The sequence below is a fragment of the Lonchura striata genome, chromosome 2 (assembly GCF_050655825.1).
Source record: "Lonchura striata isolate lonStrDom1 chromosome 2, ASM5065582v1, whole genome shotgun sequence".
In the NCBI taxonomy this organism is placed as follows: domain Eukaryota; kingdom Metazoa; phylum Chordata; class Aves; order Passeriformes; family Estrildidae; genus Lonchura; species Lonchura striata.
Window position 1 is genome coordinate 29391967 of NC_140704.1, and position 19331 is coordinate 29411297.

The window sequence follows — 19331 nt, forward strand, 5'->3', positions numbered from 1 at the left end:
TAATGGCCAGGAAATCAGATTCCTTGGTCTTTATTGAAACATGGGACTGTGTGCACAATACTCATTTTCCTCTTTAATGGGGAGAAAAGAGGGCAGCAAGACACAGTGGGGCCTAAGGGGTCTCTGTGATGTGGCATTGGCCTCACCATTCTGCAGCTTCGTGTTTCCTCAAGCAGTGCCTGGGTTCTTGGCCTTCCCCAGCCTCCTTACAGCATCTGTGCCCAGCTCACTCCTTGGGTGCTTAATTTAGGGTGTGGAATTCCTTGGAGAACAGTCATGGTTTTAAAAGTGGCTGGCAAATTAATGTCTCAGTGCAGATCAGGAATCCAAAGTAATGCATTCAGAGTATAGCAATATGTTAGTTTCTTCAGAGATACTTTCATTAGACAAATGTCTGAGTTCAAATTTTGTTTCTACTAATGAACACAGCAGTGACAGTGAGAGCCATGGCCCAGAGAGCTTGCAGTAGTTATTCTTTTTTCAATTACATATATAAAATATACCTTTTTGGACCTGTCCTAGTATATAGTGGAAGCCCAAGCCAGAATCAGTTACCAGCAGTCACTCTTGAAAATGTCATTGGTGTTAAAATTAGATATCTTTGATGTTTTAAATAGCATATCACCTTCTCAGCATTTCTGACTTTTGCATCTTTTAATTCCTTTAATCATTATTAATATTATTACTGCCATTGTTATTGTTATTAATTCTTTCACCTAATTATATCATATTTATTCTTTCCTCCCCAAGAGTCCTGTTCTAGATACTTCAGGACTGACCTTTGGCACCATTTCTTCTGACCATTTCTTCTTTCATCTGATGAAATTTTTATGCACTCTTGCACATTTCTCTTCAAATGTAAATAGAAGGGCCATGGTGCACTATTTCACAATTTTGTATGTCCAAAATCGAGATATGTCTTTGAAATTAGTTGAATGTAATCCAGGTACAATCAATTGAAATAAGACATTTTTCTCACCTGCTTTTATAACTGTTTTGGGTAGGATGAATCACTTCAAATGATTCTATGAAAAAATATCAACAAGTTCTGAAAGGAACGCTAAAAAAGGTACATGTAATGATGAGACTCATAGTTACTTTTAAGTACTTTATACAGTCATCTGTGCATAACTTCCACCTGACAGCAAATATGCATGAAATTCCAGACCTGAGTGGAGATGGAGGCCTGCATGTAGAGAAACCAGCAAAGATCTCACACAGGAGGGCACTTCTGTTTACTTCTGTGCTCTCCACTCTTTCTGTGTAAGAGGCACCACTGTGAAAGCACAGGATCATCTGCATTACTGTAATGATTGTAAAATATGATTGGATAATTAAAGTTTCAACCTAGCCTACAGGAAACCCAAAAAAAATTTCCAACAGTGTTTAAGTTTTATAGTTTTCCTTAACCCTAGGTCCTGAATTCTGCAACGAGGAAAAACAGACTTTGCACAGACACATGACAGAGTTTTAACTGCAGAGGGCATGAAAGAGCTACTGAAGAGCAGAGTGCTTTACTTCCAAGGCATTATTACCTGCAACATAATTTTATACAAGTTTATTATCTACAAGATGGCATTTTTGTTCTGAAAGACCCTCTGAGGATCCATCTGAATCTTTTCTTTTGGAAAAAAATAGAAACATAATAAAGAACATAAATTATTAGATTACTTCTAAAAGATATTTGTTTGTGATATCATGGATTTGTTGTTATTTCATGGACTAGAAATCATTCTGTTATCCTCACTGATTCTAGTGGCTGTCTCTTCTTACTGAGATTTTTTCCCATTTTACTTCACACTCAAAATGGGTTTTTTAATTTGCAAACAAGATTGGTAGTGTAGGCTGTGCTTGCATTCACCTATTTCCCATTTACTGCCATTATGCCCAGCCATTCATTAATGCTCATTTGAGTCACAGATCACATCTATCACAACGTAGTACAGATAATATTTTCCAGGGTTTTTCTGATGCTTCTAAGGGTTTTATCAAGTTTGGCTTAAGATTCGAAAGAATAAAAAAATTTTAAAAAAAGGAAAATACCTCAGATTTTCACTAAAGTACAAAATAGAATTAAGAAAAAACACTTGAATATTCATAATTTAAACACAGAATTGTTCAAATGCCCATTTTGTCTGTAATTTAGGGTTTTCCACAAAGCTGAAACAAATCTTACTCAGTATGTGTTTTGAGAGGAATGAAAAAGGTCTGCAAAAACCACTACCAAAAATTCAGCCTGAGGCAGATACCTGTTGGCAGGAGCCATCCCAGATGATAACAAATGCTTTGCCATCCTCCACCCACACACCCTGATTAGCATGAATTCCCATTTTTCCATTAGCCCACGTGCTAAGGGTGTTTTCCAGCCTCCTCTTGAAGGTAGTTGCATCTTTGTTTTTCACTTTATAGCTGACACCATGCCCAGAGTTTTTCATCCCATCTCAACACCTTAGGTTATCACTGCTGGGAGAGAATCCGAGAAGATGGAGAGAAAAATATTGTCCCTTCCTCTGCCATCAGCAGTATTTTTTGATAGTTAACCTGGGGAAGATTTCGAATAAAATATTGATGGACACCAGCAGAGGGTGCATTGCTGCCACTGTAATGACCAATCTTATGCTGTAAGTAACCACAAGTAACCATGGTGCAGCAAAGCTTTGCACAAATCTTGCACATTCAAATGCTGTGGAGCTGCCTATACAAAGGTGCACAATCAGAAGCAGGATTAAAGACCAAAGCTAGTGAAGCCAGTTGCTATAAAGATTGAGAAAAAAACCAAACACCCAAGGAGAAGTAATGTGTATTTTCTGCTGTGCACTCAAGGCATTTTGCAGCTTTTCTTGAAATATCTGTCATAAAAGTACTTTGATCTGCTGTAAGCAGCCACTCCCAGAAGGGGTGAGAGACACCTCGTTTCCTTCCTTCCTTTTCTTTTCTGACCCAGCAGTCTGGAATGCAGTTCACCTCTGAGCATTTTCAGATTTATCATTTTCAGAGAGGTTTGCATGTCACAACACACAACCCGGCGTACTTTACTGCTTGCAAAGACTGCACACGACAGCCAAAGAGAGGAGTCACATCCAGCACCTGACGCTCCTGCACTTCACCCATGGATATACCCTTGTATATGTGCATACCCATGTATATCTGTCCTTGACTGCCACAGGGGCACGACAGTGTTGGAATAGCAAATACTCATCTTGCCCTCAACATAAGCATGACCTGAAAGTGCAAAGTTAAGAAAACACTGCCCCACAGTTGAGTCACCATTTAGGCAAACCTGTGATTCTACTGCTGCAGCCCTACACGCTTCCAGCACATCCCTTTGCAGCAGGAATTACAATGTACCTTGTCCCCCAAAGGCATCCCACCTGGTGACTCTGCTGAGAGCTAGCCACTTTTTGCAGGGTTACTTTCCAGGTAACAGTTTCTCATCTTCCTTGTCTGAATTTCTACACAGCAGCACAACTCTAAATGCTACCATACAGAAGAGAGGGAAAAATACAGTGTCCAAAGGAGGCCAAGTCTTTTTCTAGTCCTGCACAAAAGCATCCTTTTAGGCTTATTGTTCTGTCATTGGATTCAGAGTGAGTACTCAAACAGAGATGTTAAACTCTGAACTGCCCTTCAGAAGTATTCCCATAACCCCACATACCACAGGCCTGTGGGTGCTTAAGCTGGAGTCACAACTAAATTCTAAAACATAGTGGGCATTAATGAAGACCATAATGTTCCCTACCAAATGGCAAGGGAGTTGGGCTCAGCATAAATACACACTTAGAACTGCAGCACAATAAAAATAATGATGATGATAATAAGCCCCTAGCTTAACCAGCATGGTTATACGTGAATTAGCTGAAGATGGCTGGACGGAGGAGATGCCGTGCATTCTTGAGTGCTCTGCAAGGAAATTTCAGTCCCACTGACTTCAGTGGGGCTTCATTTGAGGCCATGTCTCTGCTGTGGAAAGGAGCTGCTTAACACAGCGTCGTGGGGTTCCTTGCTTTTTGTCTCTGAGCAACTCCTGGCAAAACCACTAGTTACTAAGTGGAAACATACTTTTTCCAGTCACCAAGACTTTAAGCCATACCTGGATTTGGCTTTTTTTTCTTTCACTTTTTGTTGTTGCTGCCATTCTGATAGATTTGCAAATCTGGCTCCTCGACTAGGTGCTGACTTTACAAACCCCAGTTTGGCTACTGAAGCAGGGGAAGGGGGGTCTGGCCTTGGGGCGGATTATTCCCCCTCCGTGGGGTGGCTCTGCTTACAGCTTGGCTCCAGCTAACAGGCGGCACTCCGTGTCAGCCCAGCAGCTGCCATGCAGGAGGTCTGTCCCTTCGGGCAGCTGCTGCTCATCTGCCGGCAGCTGGCAGCGGAAGTGACATCTGTTTTCAGTCCCAGCTGTGAGCAGCACGGAGGTGCCAAAGCCCAAACGCCTCAGTTCTCGATCCAGGAGCGAGGAAGGGTTTCTGATGCCAGACCACGGCCTGGCTTGCAAGGGAAGGGAGGGGCGGATCGTCCCTTTCGACGATGGTGGGCTGGGAGGAATGGAAAAAGAGTGACAAATACGGAGAGAAAGAATAAGCAGCAGAAGTAGGGGAAAGGATGGGAAAAGAGCACAGGAATGGCTGAAATGAAAAGGAAATCTGAAATTTGAAGCAACCGGTTTGAGGCACAAAAACAAAAGGAAGGAGGCAGAGCAATGAAAGAGATGCAGCAGTAACAACAAACAACTCCCCAAGAGACACTGTTACCTAAAATGGCTGCTGGAGAGGGAAATGCCTTCTTGAGCTGCCATCTGAAAGGCATTCCTGCCTGCAGCCCTTGTGCCATTCACGGGGTCTCCCCTGCAGGTTTTGCCATCTGGTGGAGCTCTGGTGTATTCTCTCTCGACTCCTTGCTTCTCTGTGCTATTTAAATTCACATCACCTTTTTCTTGTCCAAGTCTCTTGTGCTCTCATTTATCTTTGTAACTGTGTTATAATTCAGTGTTGTAGCATTTTAACTGAATTATAATTTTAGTTTCTGCAACAGTAATAGGTGCAGGATGAAGGACAAGATCCATTTCAATCTAAATATTGAAAGCATACTTTAATTAACCTTAGAATAAATATATTAAGGAATGTCACTTTGCACCCCAGGTTGGTGTATGCAAGAGAAGTGACTTTATTCTATCATGAAAAGTATTTTCACAGTTGGGAAATTGTTTTCTCAGCACAGGTGCTGAAACTGTGTTTTTTAGATCTCTAAGCTAATTGAGTATTCCTGGAAGAAATAATGAAGGAAAATGAATATTTAACAAGTGCTTTACAGCCCTGTCAGTCAAAATCGACCTACACTGGGAAAAAATGCAGTGCCGGTGACTGCTTCTTTTCCTTGGTTCTTGCCAGAAGCACAAGAAAAACTGAATTCTGGTAAACAACTGGGCTGGGAAATGGGATAAGGGAGACAGTTGTCATAAAAAATTACCAGTCTGAAGCTGAAAGTGCAGGCACTGGGGCACAAAGACTTGAACCCATTTAACCCAAAGGTTAAACACTTAGCCTTTGGTATCTCACTGTAGGCACCCAGAGCAGGGCATTAGTCATCAAACTGCCTTTACAAATTATTCAAAATCAGGTGCCAAAATTGGAGTGAATTGGGCAGGAATAATCCAAACTCTTGCCTACAGGAACACTGTTAACATAAGCTAATTCTTGAATCCCTAAATGTTCCTCAACAGCAATGAAAGGATTGTCTGCACATTGGTGGATGGTTGATAAGATGAACTAGAACTTTTCAGATCAAAGTTATGGATGAAGAGGAAGGAGATTGAAAATAAAAAAAACTTTTGCAGGTCTCTAAGTGAATGTACTCTTCTTCAGAAATAAAAGCCAAACAAAAATGAAATGACCAACAGACAGAAAAAGTTGCCATATCTTCAGAAATTTAATTTGCAAGCATTAATTGGAAACTTTATGTTTTTGGAAGCTTCTCTTTGGATGGCACATAGAACAGCACTGTGGAGATGCTGAGACTTTGGTGTCACACAGAAATACAAATTTGAATACACCAAAGGCTCCAGGGCAATATTACAATAAGTAACATCTCTCTTTCTCCTTGCTTTTTGGTATAGTTTTGGGATGTTTGGTTTCTATCCTTTTCATTTCTTTCTTCTTCAGAGGACCATCAAGCCTTTTTTTTTTCAAGCTATGCTGTCTGAAAAGCTAAAGAAAAAAGACTGAAGAGAAAATCTTTACCTAATTGGTTGAAGACAAAGTATACAGATTTCAGATTTTGCATTAAGTGGGTTAGTTTCCGTATACAAATCTAATTAACTCAACTTTGCATTTTTGAAAAGCAAAAACTTTGCATTTTTGAAAAGCATTTCTTGAGCCACATTTTGTATTCTCTTTTCTGATGAACACTACCCAAGGAATACTAATTAGAGTGCTTAAGGAGTAAGGTAAGCCATGCTGGCAGAGCCTGAGCTTCTATTTACTTTCTGTTATCTCTGTCCAAATGTTCAAAGCAATATGGGTGGTGACTGATTCACTAGTTAAATTCAAAACAGTATGTGTGTACAAAAGGCTGCCAAGTTTCTCATGTATACTGCTATTTGTGAGAAGCTATGCACAGACAAAAAACAATCAGCCAGTTTCTTAATTTCATTTTATATCTTTATTCCCATTGTAAGTACTAACAATCACCAAAAAAACCATTTAAATTTGGTTTGGACACACAATAACATTAATCACAGTCTAGTTTCTTTTTTTTTTTTTTCATTTTGTGATCTGTTTTAGTAGTTCTGTTGTTGGTGTATTTGTTTCCAGCAAAATGGACTTTTCAGTGTTTGTAGATTATTTTAAAAGATTGCTAAAGATTAAAAAGCCATAATGCAATGATTAACAGTACATTAATAAAGCTTATTATCTTCCATTTAGGATTAGTACTAAGTATATTGGATGACCCAAAACCTACTTTTTCTTGTGTATTGTTTGTTCTCTTTTCAAAATAACTCTATAAACAACTATAATATATTTTTTTTTATTACAGCACATCATTGCGGTATCATTTTTAATTGGATTGAAATCCTTTTAGGAGAATGAGGTAAATAAAACAACCCTAAAAAAATAAAAACTCTGTTTAAGCAAATGATGTTGCATGCAAACCAATAGTAATGCAGTATCACAATGTATAAATTAGAGTGGATAGAAAACATCAAGGATTTTCTAAATTCACCTTCTCATTATTTGGGGAAAACACATCACAGATTGTATTTTAGTCTTCAAGCAAACAAGAATAACAAAATACAGTCAAAGAGACATCTTTCATCATGTCTTTTAAAAGCCTGTGGGACAAATTCCTTCATTAAATTTATTAATGTAAAAGCACATTCAGAAAACTTATTTGTGAGAGCTGTCCTGTTAAATTATGAATACCAGTAATAAATTCTTTAGTTCTTCATTTATTTGTGTGCTCTGCATATGAACAGACATGAATATATGTATGAATAAAATATGCCTATTGTATAGCCATACACGAGCTAATATGAATGCTTATGTTGTACAATGTCAGAAAAGGACAAATTATTAATCAAAGCAGAGAGAAGAAAGCATCAAAGAAGAAAGCAGATGATGCATAAGAACTTTGTTAGTTATCTTTGCATGACTTGTGTGTGGAAGAAAATGTCTGCTTTGGATATAGAACTGTCAGCTAACAACTCTCTAATTTATTTTGCAATGAAGGAAGTTTGGGACCAAGATCAGTTTCTAAAATGGATTTAAACCAGAGATATAAATAGTCATGTGAAGGGAAAAAGGAAAGGGACCAAACAGGGAACTTGTTATCCTAAGTTTTGTCTCTGTACCAGAAGGAGTGGAACATGGTGGAAATAAGGGGAGGGATGTTGTTTTTAAAGGGAAACTTGCTAAACTGACAGTGACAAACTGAATCAGGGACTTGCTGGACACTTCTGGTAGGGATACTTCTAAAACACCTTATAACAGCCATATCAAGTATGTAAGACACTAACTTAGCCCCTTTGCAAATTGCAGGAGAGATGAAATTCCTGGGTCTGATGCATAGGGAAAGACCTATGTTTTCAGGGACACTGCTTGTATTGCTCTTAGTAGTTTTGATACCTGGAGACACTCCACACATAATAATTGTTCACCATTTCATCTTCCTGTCCCAATGGTCCACACATCAGTGCAGCCTATCTTTGAGTTAATAATGCTTGCTCTCCTTGCTGCTACTTACTACATACATCTGCTAACCAGCAAGATATGAGAATTGTATTCTTATACATGAATTAACAGACTCTTCCTATTTCAGTGGAGCTACAGGAGCTCTGAATGATGGCACATGGGCACTGGAAGAAGTGTGGCACCAAGGAGGCTACAGCCACAGCATACTGCATCTGGAGAACTGGGGGTTAGCACTTTGTTGTACCCATGTGTATCTTTTCTTTGATTTTGAATGATCTCTTCATTCCACAGAGAACAGGTACCTGACCTTTCCAACACTTCCTGCAATATGCGTTTCTCTTTATGTCAGGAAAGCTACACTCTGTAAGGAACTCTACATTCACTAATAGGTATTACAGCAGCAATTTTTAAATAATTTCACATAAAGTAGATGAGCTGTCCTTTAGGATTAATTTGTCTGAAATAAAACTTAAGTCATGCAGTCCTAGAGTACAAAGCACACACATAGTTCAAGACATTTCTGCATGAATGCTTTGGTGTCCTCCATGCACCTTTGAAATGATCAGTACCTTGCAAAACATTTCAGTATTATTCCTCATAGTATATACCAGTGTATCTCAGAATTATTTGTATTTCCTTTTACACTTTATACATAATATTAGACTTGTATTTTAAATATCAAAAATATGCTATTAAATGATCTTAATAATAAATGGCATAAATCCAGAGTTTTCAACAAAGAATAAAATTACTTAAGACCTTTGGTGTACAGATGATGAAAACTAACATTTCCAAAAGCTACACGATTCGTGCTCTTATGCTACCAACAACTGGCCAGTGAGCTCTGGGTTTCTGTCCTTTATCAATGCCATGATAAGAGCAGCAGCAGAATTTACTGTCTCCTGAAGCAGCAAAGGGTCCTGGAACAAAAAGAAAAGGAAAAATGAGGGAGTATGTGTATGTACAAAAGTGGAAAAAGTAAATATTTAAAATCAACTTTCAATTATGCCAAATTACCATATGATTGCTGAAGAAACAAAGCTCTTTATTAGAAGAACTTCTAAAACTTTTATTTTAAGGAAGCGCAATTTCATGATAGTAACCATTTTCTCCAGTCTCCTTGATGCAAAACTGCTAGAATTCTTTCTACCTGGAAACCACCAAAAACTTGATTATGTCACTGGCTTCCTAATGGAAGGCAGTAAAAATTTTGGGGTTGAAAACATGGAACAAAATACAGGATTTAATTAACTGGCATAGTTAAAGACCTGCAACTTTAAGCACCCACTGAGTCCCATCTGTAGTCTACAAACTACTTGAATTCACAAAGGCATTTAAGCACTGGGATTTCAGTGGTTTAGGCTGATTTTTGTATCAAATAACTTCAAAAAGTAATCTGGTTTTGATAGGCAAGTACAGAAAGCAACATAGGAAACAGCAATAAAATGAGACATTGATTCTGTCTTTCTAATTGAGCACTCCAGCTCATATTTGAAAGATTCTTTTGTCTAATTACTAAGTTTTCTTAATTTTATGGACTACAAAAGGTTGGCCTCTTTCTACCAGTAAGATTTCCATTTGTGCACTGGGAAAATAGCAATAGATGTAGTCAGGCATGGAGACATCCCTGGAGCAAGAAATAGGTGAGAACAATAGGTTTTATCCATCCATTCTTTTCCATGATGGAAGCAAAACTAGTATACAATGAAGAGATTATTGGACAGACCATGGAAACCCATAATGAGGGTCTTATCACATAAGACTCACATCCATGTAAAATGTGATACAGATAGAGCTTCCTGCCTGGGGTAGGAGGATGGAGCAGTTTGATTCCACATCTTTTCACCTCTTTTTCTAAGATGCTGCATGAAGGAAGAATTTGTAGAGAACACTTAAGAAATCTGGACTAATGAACAAAGAAGAAACTTTTTCAACAACTTATACAAAAAAAACACAATATCAAAACTTGCTTTTTAATATATAAGGCAACTGCTGAAGAGACCTGCCTATTCAGCTAGCATGGAGGGGAACTGGAGACTGAGAAGTTGCAGTTGAAGGAAAAACTGAAAGGGAAAAGGTGTCCCTGGAACATTCTGGAACAATATGGAAACAGGTCCAGAGGAGAGCCACAAAAAATGATGAGAGAGCTGGAGCACCTCTCCTATGAAAGGCTAAAAGGGTCGGGGCTGTTCTGCTTGGAGAAGGGAAGGCCCTGGGGTGACCTTATTGCAGCCTTTCAGCACTTAAAGATGGCCTACAAGAAAGATGGGGTGAGACTTTTAGTAGTGTCTATAGTGACAGGACAAGGGGCATGGTTTAAACTAAAATAGAGTCAATTCAGACTAGATATAGTGAAGAAATCTTTTATTACGTGCAGGTAAAACAATAGAACCGTTTTCTTTGAGAGGTGGTGGATGTTCCATCCATTGAGATATTCAAGGTCAGGTTGGTCAGGGCTCTGAAGATGTCCCTGCTTAGTGCAAGGGGGTTTGAGTAGGCAATTAACCTTTAAAGGACCCTTCCAAACCAAACTATTCTATAATTCTATGATAATGCTCTTATTAGCTTTTTTACTTATGTAAATTTAATTAAACATGCCAGAGAGGTAACTGGATTTAATTAGAAATACTAGTTTATAACTGATTTTTTTTATCATTTCTGAAAAAATGTTTGTATTTGCCTAGAATTTTGTCCTAAATATCATCAAATAAGTAAATTACAATTTGTAACCTTTCAAAAGATTACACTTCTCACAAATTCATGTTATATATTCCAATATGCAGTAAAAATATTTATTAAAGTTCTAAAAAACTGTGGTAGAATAAAAATCTTCATGACGTGCGCCTTGTTTGAGTGTCACCTTTTCAGTTAAATATGGAGTCAGGAAGTCAACCGAGGTCCTGCTCCTTCAGAACCTTTTGTCATGGACCAAGGGTGCAAAGGCAAACTCAGAATTCACTGCTCTGGTTCAGCAGGGCTTTCACTCCCTCATTTCCCATGGCTATAAACTGCTGGATAAAGCACAAGGAGAGCGGAAGTCAAGCACACACCCACTCACATGGCAAACACTGCAGTTGCTTTCAAAATCAAGCAACGCAGTTCTTGCTATTTAGCAATGCCAAATCTCCTTGTGCCCTTCATCACTTTTTGTTCAGTTTATCTCAAAAAGCACTTCACAATTACAGACACTGTCTTCCAAATGGGCTTCCAGCCATATCTGAAGTTGGCTGGAGGTGTATAGTAGTTTTTTTCCATTTCACAAAAAGAAATAAAATACACCTGGCCCAGAATCCTCTTAATGTTTCTCCCAATAAATCTTTCCACATCCTCTGTTGGTTACTGGATTCAGTACACATTCCTGTGCAGTAATAAATTATTCAAGTTTCTGAACATAAAAGGAAGAAAGAGAAAGAAATTTAACTTTCACAGGAGAGATTGAAAGTGACACCGTAAGATTCCTTTAGACTGAAAAAAGCCTTTTCTAAAGCTAAATCTAAGGGTTTAGTGCTAATTTCCATGTTCTGAAGGAAAGACATGCAAAGAATTATGAGTAAAATTTGGAAGGCAGGCAATGTGGCAACGTAATGTGTACAGAAACCTGAATGCAGAAGTGGTCTAAAAACCACTGAAACTGACTGCTGAAATTAAACTGGTTCAAAAACAGAAACACAGTAAATAAGCAGCACAAATTAGAACTGCAAGCTTTATAGTTACTTCACTTCTAATAATCCAGTTATTAATACTATCATTATAACTGCTCAGGAAACCTATGGGGCCCTGTGTAGGATTGATCACTGTAAGTCTGTTTTTGAAAATAACCAGAGTGTTTTTCTTTAAGGGAATATATATAATCTCATTTAGGATAACAAATGTAATAGAAAATATATTCTTATTCTAAATACAGTTCCAATTGATGGTTTTACTACCTCATGAAGTACAAATTGAGGATTTCAAGAAGGCAATCCTTTAAGGTATTTATCATAGGGATTATTAATTTTAGATTTGTGCTAATGGTCCTTCCCAGTAACATTATCCCATTCTGATCCCAGGGTCACCCATTCACTGAAGAGTGTCCAGCACCTGGGCCCAGGAGCCAGCCTCTGAGTGCAGGAGAAATCAGTGCCACAGATGTCAAGTATGTGCTGACTTTAACTTGCTTTACTCTCATAGCCACAGTCCCACTGGAAGGAGGTAGTAAATAACACGAAGAACTGGATCCCTCCAGGAATTTCAATTTGTCTATCTGTATCTTTCTGATAATCAAGACTCATGATAGGAATCATTATCATAGTATCTGATGGTCACTGCTGCTTGGGCATAATTTAAAACTTTTGTTGATCATCTCTAGTCATATCACAACCATTCCCCCCCCCCCCCCAAAAAAAAAAAATAAAAAAAAGAGACCCACCCAAAAAAAACACCCCAAAAAAATCCAGAAGAAAAAAATTAGCAACTGGAAGGTAACACAATATTCAGCGTGTAGGCATAACAATGACTGATGAAACAGCTAAACTGTATCTCAGATCTTTCTCCCTTCAAAATCCTAGGGCTTTATTTTATTTTAGGCCATTACTCTTCCTGCAAGCAGTTATTTTCAATGTAATTTGAACACCAGTTTTTCTAAAGAATATAAAAAAGAAATAAAATTACAGGATTCAACAACAACCCAGGAAAGGAAAGAATTCCTGTGCATCTTTATTAATTTAAAGTTAAACAAACAAGCTAACACTTCAAGTCCCCTGACTATACCCTTAAGACACCCACGGTTTTGACACTGCAATGTTATTTCTGGCAACAATGCTGATTACAGCTGATAGTGCCTACAGGGAAGCTTCAATAAGGATGCCAGGACAAACTTAATCTACCACACCTAACTCCATTGCACATACAGGCCTCCAAACTTCTTTTATATTCAATGCCATAGCACTAAATCTTTCAAAAATCTCATTATTAGTTGCAGGAAGTCAAATAATCAAGCAGAACCACGTCTTCACATGTTTAATTGCCTGACGTGTTTGCCTGTATTGTAACCACGATAAAACCCAGGATGTCAGAAGAGGAGGATCAATACAAATCCTCCTGCAGCCAGAAGAGCTCTTGCACGTTCCTGCCCACCCACCACTCGGCACTGCAAAGCCCAGGCACAGAATATCCTTCGGCACACCAGGCACTGAGTGCACAGCCCTGCACTGAGCAAACAGGAATAGTTCTTTCCCTCATTAACAAAACCCTTAAAAAAGACTGTGACCTTTGAAGAAGACTTGGAGGCAGTAACTTTATTGGATCAATAACTGAAGTTCCACATGATCAACTGGTGTGCCATGAACTCCCCCCCGAGCCATTGTGATATTCACTGTCTATTCATTTCATCCAGCTGATTTAAATGATTCTCCTGTAAAAAGAAAAACTAACCCACTCCAAATATTTCTTGGCCATTAATAAATAGAAATTTTTATTGTTTGAATAGATTATTAACTACATTTATAAGCTAAAATAAACTTCTTTTACCACTTTATATTTATGTACTTTGGAAAAGAAACTATTCAATGTTATAAACCATAAATCCACATAACAGCTCTTTGATTCCAAAATAAAATATCTACTTTGTCTGTTATTAAATAGTAAAAATATTCCAATGCAACCATATTGTGTGATGGCTGTAAGTCATACCCAGAATTTATTTGATGTAGAGTTTCTGACTGTAGGGGGTTCTCTGGTCTGCAGACTAAGACTGGGAATGGCTACTAGGACAGAGTTGAAGTTGTGTTTGGAATATGTAATCTGATACTTTACAAATGTGCATTTATTTAAGAAACTGTGAGGGTATCTGAATACTTATTGACATTTCCCTTACAATTCATTTCCTTGCTTCAATCTGTTTAGGATTTACTTTTTTCCCCCAAATGAAACTTCACATATATGCATTTCAATTTATATACATATGTACTAGTTCAGTTTAAGAATAGCTTGAAAAGCACATCTACCCTTTTCAGTTCAAAAAGAGAAAGCCTCTGCAGGTATTACCACTGTCTTTTACTGCCAGAAGAATAAAACTGCTGTGTTCCATTATTTGCTCTAATATTATTTGACATTCCATTAAATAAAGTTTTTTAAAATTAATAGAATTGTATAGTCCTGATTATATGGCTCACAGGAAGCCTGAAAACAGGATTTAAAGACAGTGCTAAACTTAGGCAATATCAGTATTAACACAGTTATGTTTGTACCAGGAACAAAAAGAGGGCCAGAGCATGTGCTGGCATGCTCCTGCCCTTGCTGTTCCATTGGAAGACTGCTCCCTGGCAGCTGACATGAGCTCCCTAGCTCCTGACAGCTAACATGTTTCCAGACAATGGCTGGGCAGGGTTCAGGGGACAGCACAGGCCAAGGAATGCTCCTAAGGGACAAGCTGAATGAGGCCACCCTCTTTTGAGAAGCAAGAATGTAGCCATATGGAGATGAGGCATGCTGTGCCTTTTAGCCCTAGGACAAGAGAACCATCCCTGGCCTGTTTTACTTACCATTATGGATACAGCTTATGTACCACTGGGAAGTGACACTTGAGCCTTTCTGTCCCTATCAGATGCATCAAGAATACATAGAACTACAATCAAATGGTACCCCCCAGACTGAGGCACAAATTCCATGTTGCTACCACATAAGCATGGTCATTAAAAAAACCCAAACTAATTACTCTGTAGACACCTTTTCCACTAAAACAGAGAGGGATGAACCACACTACAATACAGTAACTGTGCTGCACTGCACATTCTTGTCACCTTAGGGAAAAAGGCTGGAGCCAACAGAAGGAACTCCTGCCCACAGTGCACACCAGGTACATCAGGAGATATGGGCAGAAAAGTGCTGAAACAGTCTCTGTTCTTGGAAGCATCTTGCAAAGGATTATGTTGGCAGTACAAGAGGAGCAGCTGCTAATTTAAAACTCCACAAAATGCTGTGATTTATACTAAGGCTCTACCAGATCTCTCTAAAACTCACCTGATGTCATATACTGTGTTGTATTTGCTGTCAGAGACACTGAGTGGAGAATCTAGCCTCCAAAACCTCAACACTTGAAATTTTCTTCTTCAATTAATACTTTCAATTGAAACAGTTGTTTGAAGAGGGACTGAGGTTCTTCCACTACCAGAAATCAACAATCTAACATCGTTTGTTGTTTCATTGAAGAATTCATCAGTAGATTCACAAGCATTTTTTCCCCTCAAGATATGTACTGACATGCATCTACACATTAAAGCAACCTCCATTTCTGTAAGAGTACAAACTAATCTGAGGTCTCCTTTCTTCTTAAAATGCTTCCACATCACATTTTTAATTCATGTGCCAAAGAATCTATTGATAAGTGTCATCTCATACATGGTATCAATGCAACAATTTATCTCAATAAGAAGATAGCTATGCAGATAATTCTAAACGATAAGGAAAGTATTTCTCTAAATATTTTTAGGTTTTCTTTCAAGTAATACAGAAGTAATTAAGGTGGCACTTGAGTTCGGCCTGGTAACTGGATGCAAAATTACTGGAGCAGGTTCATAATTGAACCTCTGTACACAAGGCCTTTCTTTCTGAACTAAGAAAATGCAATCAATTTTTCATTAGTGGATACTCCTCAAAATGTAAACAATTTTGAAATCTAGATATTGAGGATGTAATGAGGATTGAAAAAAAAGTGAGTGGCACTGGAAGAAACAAGCAGTCACTGAGCTTTTGTAGTTTAGCCAACCACTTAATTAGTGAACTCTGATAGATATGAGTTAATTCCCTGCAGTTAAATGGGCATACATTCATGATAATCAAGCCAAATATGAGTGAATTGTGCATAAATACATGAAACTGTACTGTAACTCTCTTATGCTTTTGATCAGCCATACTTTGTTTATACAAAGAAAATGGAGAGCCATCAATATTTAAAATGACTGTGTGAATCTACTGAGAACAAACAAATATTTAAAATCTTCTGGAGTCTGTGAGGATTAAGTCTCTAGTGCTTTTGCTTTTATCTTGTCATGTAAGATTCACAGATTTAAACCTGAAGGTAAACATTAGTCTTTTGTTAAAAAAAGTCCAATAAAACAGCACAAACAAATAAACAAACAAACAAAAATTCAAATAGGATTCCTTTATCTAGTATGATAAGAATAGACAGATTCACCCTACATCAGCAGGTTTAAAACAGCTTCATTACCTACATGTTCTATAGCATGTAGGTGACCAGGGTTCAGTTCCCTCCTTTAATTCTCCAAATCATTTTTTCCCCCTGTAAATAACAATGTTTGCATGATCATGCTGAATGATCAATAAAAATTCCTGGATGAAAAAAATTCTGTGAAGAGCTTATTATGATGAACACTTTCAGTACATTCAACCACTGCATCTTGAGCAAGAGTTTTCATTCAGCACTTAACCACTATCTGATTGAAGCCCTTTACAAGAGTGAGTGTGCCAGCAGTGACAACACAATGTCTGTGAATCATTTTGCCCTCTAAGCTGCTCCAAAAGCTACCTAATGCCTGAGCTAGCAGCAGTTCTGGCCCCTGTATGGGACTGGTACAAAAGTACTGGCAGAAATAGGCCATTTAACAGATGTGGTACCTGCAAAACTATATTATGTGTTTGAGGTTTCTTAGAGGTGGTCTCCTAATACAGTATGTTACCAAATAATTTTATGGTATGAAATGTATTCATGGTGATATATGTTACTGTGCTACCTACAGGCTCTGTGAGGTGCCACTCTGGTAACCTTGCAAAAAACACCATCAGGGCTTTTAAGCAGAGGAAGAAATTATTTTTGTCATCAGTACAGGAAAGCTGAAATGCTCCAGAGGCACAGTAACTTTGCTTTCTGCTCTGACAAACCTGCACTCTGCAACTTGCTGAAAACCTATGATTTGTCTGAAGTCAACTGAAGATGCAGCGTCATTCCTGTTTTCAGAAAGCTGTGTATCAATCTGATAGCACTAACAAATTCAAGTGGAAGTGGGATTTAAGCCTTCCACACAGCAGCAGCATATAGAATCACAGAATATCCTCAGTTGGAAGGGTCATTGGAGGCCACAAAGATAATTGAAGGCCCAACTCCTGGGCCTGCACAGGAGAGCCTCAAAAATCACTCCATGGGCCGAGAACATTTTCCAAACACTTTTTGAACTCTACCAAGTTTGGTGCTGTGAACACTTCTCTGAGGAACCTGTTCCAAGTTCCCAACCACCCTCTGGATGTAGAACCTTTTTCTGATATGCAACCTAAACCTGACACAACTTCATGCCATTTCCTTGAGTCCTGTCACCAGTCACCAGAGAGATCAGTGCCTGCTTCTGCACTTGCCCCTGTGAAGAAGTTATAACAGCATTCCCCTCAGAGTGTTTGTGTGGTGGCTTTGCTGCCGTCTCTTCCACTGTGAGAGCCTATCAATACTTCAATGGGCTGCAGCATTAAGTTTTGCAGCTAGCCAGCAATACAGAGCAGACCCACCACAGAAAAAATCAGTTAACAAGTGCTGGCCTCCTGCAAAACATAACACCCTGATCACACAAATAATTTACAGACCACTTCTCCAGGTACCAAGCAAAGACAGAGCAGCTACGGATCCATATGACTGCATTTGACATGTGGGGCTAGTAGCAGAGCAAAAGCAGTACAGCACAGTTTAGCTGGTTTTCTCCTATTACAAACAGAGAAATGCAGCACTTTCAAGCCCTGTTTCACTTGATGACTGTTGTTTTAGCCCTAGGTGGCAATGAGAAGGAAGGCAAAAATGAGTAGGTAGAGAAGACAGAGAGAAGTGACAGAGAAGCAAGTCAGAAGGGGGAAAAGGAAAAAACACAGAGTTAAAAGTTTAAATACACAACTGCCTCAACCCTGAAAATATAAAAAGTAAACAACTGCTAAAGATCAGGTGAAATTATATCAATGTCCAAGGCTCTGTCTGACAGGTACACTGTGTCATATATTGCAGATGAAATCAATAATTTTAAAATATCTTCAAAGAAGCACAGAGGACATTTCTACCCAGTGAGATCTGGGGTCAACAGTGTAACTGTATTACAAAAATTTTCCAAAACCTACCTAACAGGAATAGAGGAAACAATACAGCACTTCTTCAATAAACTTATAGCACAAGTAAGAAGCATATATTTAGGGTATATTAATCACAGTATATTTCAATATTAGAGACTTTTCCTTTTTATACCATATTGCCTTGACACAGAACGGTTGTGTCACTTTTCAAGAAAAATTTAACACAGCAGTTCACAAACATCTAAGTTTATAACATTGTACAAGACATTAAATGCTTTCGCTATCACAGGTTACAGAACTTTGCATACAAATGTGCTGCAACAGTTTAATATACTTTGTGACATACAATTTGTGATTGTGACTATCAATGTTATATAAAAAGACTTGACAACTTTTAGTTAGGGACTAACAAAATTGTAAGGTTTTTGGAAAGAATGAGTGATGCATTTGAATCTCCCAGGGGATGCTAAAAATCAGTACAGAGAAAATGTGAGCATTTTTTTTCCCTTTCTTCCAGTGTAAAGCACATTTTTCTTCCCTTCTATAAGTGCTAACTTTATATGTAATATTAAGCATAATAGACATCCGGATCTCCAAAATAAGAAGAGGCATGTGTCCATTCAGTCATTAAAATCTTCATTACAGAACTCCTACAGACTGTGAATAATCTGAAATACAAGTACACGGCTGCAGTAACTAATTGATTGGAAACATTCCTTTTGATTACAGATATTTTACTTGAGATGGCTCAGAGGAAAAACCATATGGCCTTCTAAAAAACAACAACAACAAAACAAAAATTCTCCTTCGGGGAAAGAAGTAAACAAAACCCAAGAGATACTGAGGGACAAAGTATGCGTAGACATGTGCTGGGCTATTGTTCACATCCAGCCTTGTGGCTTCCAAACTTTCAAGATGATAAAATCAGTTCAATGGGGTAAAGGCCACATTCCAATCTTGGTTACAGAAATACAAACCGAAGTAATGACAGTAGTACAAGCCTGGTTATTTTGCAGTTGCATAGATTGAATTTCAACTTTAAACTGTATTTTGCTACAGAAGATCTAATATGCAATTGGTTTTAAACTCTTCTCTCAACATTTC

The 19331-nt window shown here is 38.2% G+C and overlaps 1 protein-coding gene across 8 annotated transcripts in view; it reads right to left on the reverse strand.

Annotated features, from left to right (window-relative positions):
• The window catches only part of CRPPA (CDP-L-ribitol pyrophosphorylase A), a 126091-nt gene that overhangs the window by 10337 nt on the left and 96423 nt on the right, over positions 1-19331 (reverse strand). For 2 of the 8 annotated variants that reach the window (XM_085567498.1, XM_021538312.4), the window contains one exon: positions 6638-9109. The exons of 4 other annotated variants lie outside the window; for them this stretch is intronic. In XM_085567498.1, the coding sequence (XP_085423624.1) occupies positions 9005-9109 (105 nt within the window). In that variant the 3' untranslated portion in view covers positions 6638-9004. 2 more of the 8 variants (XM_085567504.1, XM_085567508.1) reach the window with 2 other exon arrangements.